The sequence below is a fragment of the Coregonus lavaretus genome, assembly GCF_964263955.1.
Source record: "Coregonus lavaretus genome assembly, chromosome: 5".
In the NCBI taxonomy this organism is placed as follows: domain Eukaryota; kingdom Metazoa; phylum Chordata; class Actinopteri; order Salmoniformes; family Salmonidae; genus Coregonus; species Coregonus lavaretus.
The window spans coordinates 76,492,307-76,498,306 of record NC_139992.1 but is presented as its reverse complement, the minus strand read 5'-3'; the positions used below and the strand labels follow the sequence as shown (position 1 = coordinate 76,498,306).

The window sequence follows — 6,000 nt, the reverse complement described above, 5'->3', positions numbered from 1 at the left end:
ATTCTTACCTTTCAACCAGACAGACTACAGCCTACCCTACACAACATGACCAGCTCTCCTAGAGGCCCCTAGCACCCAGCCTGTACTCAGACATGTTAGCTTGTGTTTATCAGAGAAGATTACGTCTCTGTGCCAAATGGCACCCTATTCCTTTTATAGTGCACTACTTTTGACTAGAGCCCAGAGTGCCATTTGGGACGCATGCATACTACATGTGGTCCTGTAGCATCACCCTGGTTCATTACCTGCTTGGTGACTCCAGATAAGCTGGGTGACAGAGAGGCTATGAGACACTGATACTAGTTTGAGATACAGAGAGATACACAGACATAGTAGCGGATGTGTGGTGAGCTTCCTGCTGCAAAGCGGCTAGCGTGGCATCACCTAGGTGGGTGTTGCACATTGGTGGTAGATTAGGTGTAAATGTAAAGCGCTTTGAGCACCTGGAAAAGTGCTACGTAAATCCAATTCCTCATCATCATCATCATCATCATCGTCTTCCTGCAGTACAAGGACGAGGGTTGGAGTCAACCTCCTAAAAACACATTTTATTTCATACCTCAGCAGTGTTCATATTTACATCAAAGCGTACCAATACCATTCAGTACCAATACCAGTCAGTACCAATATCATTACCAGTCAGTACTAATACCAGTCAGTACCAATATCAATACCAAATCAGTACTAATACCAGTCATTACCAATATCAATACCAGTCAGTACCAATATCAATACCAATCAGTACCAATACCAGTCAGTACCAATATCAATACTAGTCAGTACTAATACCAGTCAGTACCAATATCAATACCAGTCAGTACCAATATCAATACCAATCAGTACCAATACCAGTCATTACCAATATCAATACCAGTCAGTACCAATATCAATACCAATCAGTACCAATACCAGTCAGTACCAATATCAATACTAGTCAGTACTAATACCAGTCAGTACCAATATCAATACCAGTCAGTACCAATATCAATACCAATCAGTACCAATACCAGTCAGTACCAATATCAATACCAGTCAGTACCAATATCAATACCAATCAGTACCAATACCAGTCAGTACCAATATCAATACCAGTCAGTACCAATACCAGTCAGTACCAATATCAATACCAATCAGTACCAATACCAGTCAGTACCAATATCAATACCAGTCAGTACCAATATCAATACCAGTCAGTACCAATATCAATACCAGTCAGTACTAATACCAGTCAGTACCAATATCAATACCAATCAGTACCAATACCAGTCAGTACCAATATCAATACCAATCAGTACCAATACCAGTCAGTACCAATATCATTACCAGTCAGTACCAATACCAATATCAATACCAGCCAGTACCAATACCAGTCAGTACCAATATTAGTACCAGCCAGTACCAATACCAGTCAGTACCAATATCAATACCAGCCAGTACCAATACCAGTCAGTACCAATATCAATACCAGCCAGTACCAATGCCAGAAGGTATCAATACCAGTCAGTACCAATACCATTATCAATACCAGCAAGTACCAATACCAGTCAGTACCAATATCAATACCAGCCAGTACCAATCCCAGAAGGTACCAATTACAGTCAGTACCAATACCAGCCAGTCCATTTCTGTACAAATCCCTTCTGACCCACCAATCAATGACCACACAAGGCCCAACCACAAGGCAGGCCGCCACAAGTCCAGGCCTTACACAGAAGACCACAAGACAATGGAAATATAAGACATCAAAATGGATAGATTTCATAGTAATTAAATAACAGTAGAGAAGAGGTGAATGAGGAGTTGTTTTTGTACAGTACCATTAGAGCTGTAATGCTTTGCTGAGTATCATTTGTAAACAGAGACGGAGGGAGGGAGAGGGAAGACTCCAGGTCCATGTTGGTTTAGGGATGGATCCACAGACATTCCTCATTGTTATAGGTGGAGCCACAAGTTTTTCCTAGACATATGACCTGACCGGGAAAACCTCAGGGTCCTAGTTCAACACACACACACACAACCACGTATCTGCACGCAATCACTCATTCACACTCACAAACGTTTCTCCATCGCACACTAGCACACACCCACACACACACAATTCACTCTGACATGCACACACACACACACCTCATAAGTTAGTCTCGTCCCAGGTGGGGTCGTTCATACTCTTTAACACCCTCCTGACCACTTTCTCCAGATCTTTCCGTGCCCTCTGCTCCTCCTCCAGTGACCTCTTCATCTTCTTATTGTCCTGTTGAGGGGTCAAAGGTCAGTTTGAATATGCCACAAGCGTTCAGTTGTAGTTTGACTACTTCATCCGTCATACCAGTGTAATGTCAGGTGTCGTAAGCGGTCATGAGCTGTCATAGGCCTGTTATAAGCCAGTGTGATGGTGACACAGAGCAGACATTCACCTGTTTGAGCTCCTGTACCTCGTCCCTCAGGGCGTACACTACATCCTCCAGGCTCCTTCAACGCAACACACATGGTTAATACCATCCTAGAAGCAAATACATGACTATATATGGATGCGCACAGTACTGCACTAGTCTACATACTAACTAATACTTAATCGTTCAGAAACAGAAGCATTCTTATGAGAACACCATCTTCATTTGGGAATTTCCTCCAGCACATGATGACAGAAACTGTCAGGGGTTACCAAGATACTCATTCCTGACCAAAATTAAGAGGGGAGGAAGTGTGGGGAGGAAGGAAGAGGGGAGGAAGTGTGGGAGAGGAAGTGGGGATTAGGAGGAGGAGGATGAAGCAGAGGAAGGAGAAGAGAATGAGGACGGAAGGTGGAGGTCTTACTTCTCTCCGACCACAGTCTGTCCGTTGCTCATGGTCTCCTCCACGATGATCTTCTCCTCTCCAGGGATGATGACCTGCAGCCCTGTGTCCCTCCGCATCGCCCCTGTTCCAAACACAACACAACACGCTAGATACGCTGATCCAAGGTCAGTTTGGACTTCCAACCCCTAATGGCTGAGGTTAGAATAGTGGGAGGGTAACCTGATCCTAGATCTGTGCCTAAGCCAAGGGCAACTTCTACCCACAGCAGTTTAGCTAACATAAGTGAATGAGTTTCTGATTGGTGCTGATGTGTGATTGGCTACGTGGTAACGGAAGCAAAATGGACACAAAAAAGGACACAAACACAGGAGACCGTGGAGAGGCTGTGGGTTAGTTAGGCATGCACAGAACCAAGAGACACAACGACAGAGGAGACAGAGGAGCCATGTTGGTGAGGAAGAACAGAAGGAAGAAAAGAGAGGCTACATCCAGATCATCCTTATCCGTTCACCCCTCATTGGTTTTACCTCACCACACCACTGCCTGTTGCAGACCCAAAACAACAAGGATACAGCGTATATTCATGAGAGAAAAGACACCATTTTGTTTTCACATTTCCTGTTCCAATGGTTCAGCCTGGAGCCTTGTTGACAGTGACATCCAACACAGTGAAATAAGTTGTGCTTTTGACAAAACACCCAAAATACCAACAGCTAACAAATGACAGATTTATTCAAAACTCAATGATACAGTGTTTGGGAACTCTTGTCATATACGTCAATCTGTATATATATAACAAATACTCTGTAGGTGCTGTTTGTAGGTAGGTCAATCTGTATATATATAACAAATACTCTGTAGGTGCTGTTTGTAGGTAGGTCAATAGGTAAGACATTTTGATCACAGGTGTGGGACAGGTCATATACAGCATTGGAGCGCACAGAGGACACAGTTGGACATCGCAGTCACTTCACCCTGCCTCTCTGTTTTAGTTTTTTTCAACCCCAGAATACACTGCAGTCACAAAGTAGAACACAAAACATGAGGACAGTCATATTCTTAGCTCAAATACTCATATAACCACTGTTTGGCTTCTTATTTTGTTCCATTTACATCCACTATGTACAAAAAGGACACTATTTTTAGTTCATGTCCATCTGTCTTGATGAATAAGTATCGCACATGACTGCTCCTGCAAGACTAGGTTTCTCTTTCTGTTGACACTATCTGAACACTGAAATGGTAGATTTACACTATGGATGAGCTGTACTGTACAGGCACACTTCATATCTATGGCAAGCATAATAACTATGCTACATCGTACAGTATGACGTCATACACACACACACTGGGGTTAGTAGACCTGTAAGGGGGGTACAGTAACAGAACTGTTCATATTGAACACATTTCAATGCTCTGCCACAGAGATTGTGCAAAAATGTATCCCAAAAACCCATGCTCAATATCCAGTGTAAACTAAACTTTAGTGATACCATTTCATCAAATGTAGAGAGAGAGAGACCGACTAAGTTCACCAAATCAGTTGTAAACATTTACATACACAGTGAAATTAAATAATAAAAATCACATACCTCATACAAAATAATTTATAAACAATAAACAAATAATCTTTATAAATATATAAATAACATAAACCAGTATATTCCATATATTGTTACAATAACGGTGGGGAGAGAGGACTGATTTGAAGTGGACAGTAAAATAGGGGTTTGTAATGTGATACTAGGAAATACTTTGTCACAAAAATAGTTCTTATTAGCGCATGGAAGAGCAAGGTAGGAAATGTGGTGAAGGATATTGGTGTTGTTTGAAACAAAGGTTTCCTACTTGGGATATAGAGACTGGACCTGCCAGGTTTGATGACACTGGCATTGAAGACAGTTAGCCTCTGCTTAGGGCCTAGAGTTTTTACTGGTCATGTGATGTAATCAGGAATAGCCTGGTCCTACATGATGCTGCCTGCAGTTGAGTTTTAAACATAGATTTGTGTCCTAGAATACAGAGGCTTGACTGTTTAATTTAAACCACAGAACTATAATTTCATGGTCCTTTCTTTGAGTAGTATGAGCAGTGATTACCTTATCTAATTAATTGATGTTTCTTAAAAACTGACTTCTATGTAGGCTTGTAAGCAGTAGATTTACTGATACAAACTCTAAATACTAAATATTCAAGTCTGACACTCGGTCTTAGTGAGGTCCAGCATGCATGCTAAAGACAACTCTCTGGCTTTTGAGAATATATATATTTTTAGCTGTCTGAAGGAATATTGTCCTGTATCTTGGAATGGGGTACAATCTGATGCTAAGAGTTTAAATCGTCACCCTGGGAATGAACCATACATGCTGTTTAGAAATAGTGGAACAGGAATCTCATATCCTATATAATACCTATATACCTATACCTATATACCTATATACTAGAAATACTACTGATGATGCTGTATTTGCTTGGCATGCTGTGTCCTGTGTGTAAAATACAGCAGGGGGTACTGCAACAGTGGTGAGAGCCATAAGACAGTCATAGTAATACCAAAAAGATATAATTAATTAATTATGTCATAAGGAAATGTCAAAGGTCACCATGACATTTGCATGCTGTTATATATGTGGGAACAGGAGCTAAGATAGAGAATATGGTCAATAGAATACACTCCTTCCTGAATCATATCTGAATATCAGACATAGAGTCCCCATCGCTCCCTACCTGCACCCCCCGCCCCACCAACAACCACCACTAACTCTCTCTGACATAACCCCAAACCCCCCTTCACAGGGTTCCCAACACGTCAGGGCTAAACATAGGGAGGGGGTATATTCAAGGAAAAATGAACAGACACTACCCAACACAAGCTACCTGATAACTACGGAAAGAGAGGAGGCACAAAAAACAGGGGAGATTGGTCAAGGCAACAGGGAGATTTTCATACAAACAGAGGACAATCAAAAAAAGGAAAAAACAAAAATAAAAAAGACAATACAATTAAATAATTAAAATAAATAAAATAAATAAATAAAACCCTTAAAAATCGTTTTGTTTTCTTGTAGACCACAGGTTAAGAGGTAAGCGCGCTGTACTGTGTTGTTTAGCACGGTACGGTATGGTACGGTACGACCACGGTAGTTTTGGGGGTTTAGTTCTGGTGAGAGATGCAGCTCTTACGCGACACTGAGCCCATCCTGT

General features: G+C 41.5%; 1 protein-coding gene across 1 annotated transcript in view; it reads right to left on the bottom strand.

Annotated features, from left to right (window-relative positions):
• Nucleotides 1-533: 533 nt before the first annotated feature.
• Nucleotides 534-6,000, bottom strand: part of LOC311130135 (rho guanine nucleotide exchange factor 7-like) — a gene marked incomplete at its 5' end in the record, with an annotated part of 28,166 nt that continues 22,699 nt past the window's right edge. Inside the window, 3 exons of the mRNA XM_084162819.1 lie at nucleotides 534-2,251; nucleotides 2,415-2,469; nucleotides 2,815-2,917. Coding sequence (XP_084018945.1) covers nucleotides 2,129-2,251; nucleotides 2,415-2,469; nucleotides 2,815-2,917 — 281 coding nt within the window. The 3' untranslated portion in view covers nucleotides 534-2,128. The remainder of the gene's footprint in view (nucleotides 2,252-2,414; nucleotides 2,470-2,814; nucleotides 2,918-6,000) is intronic.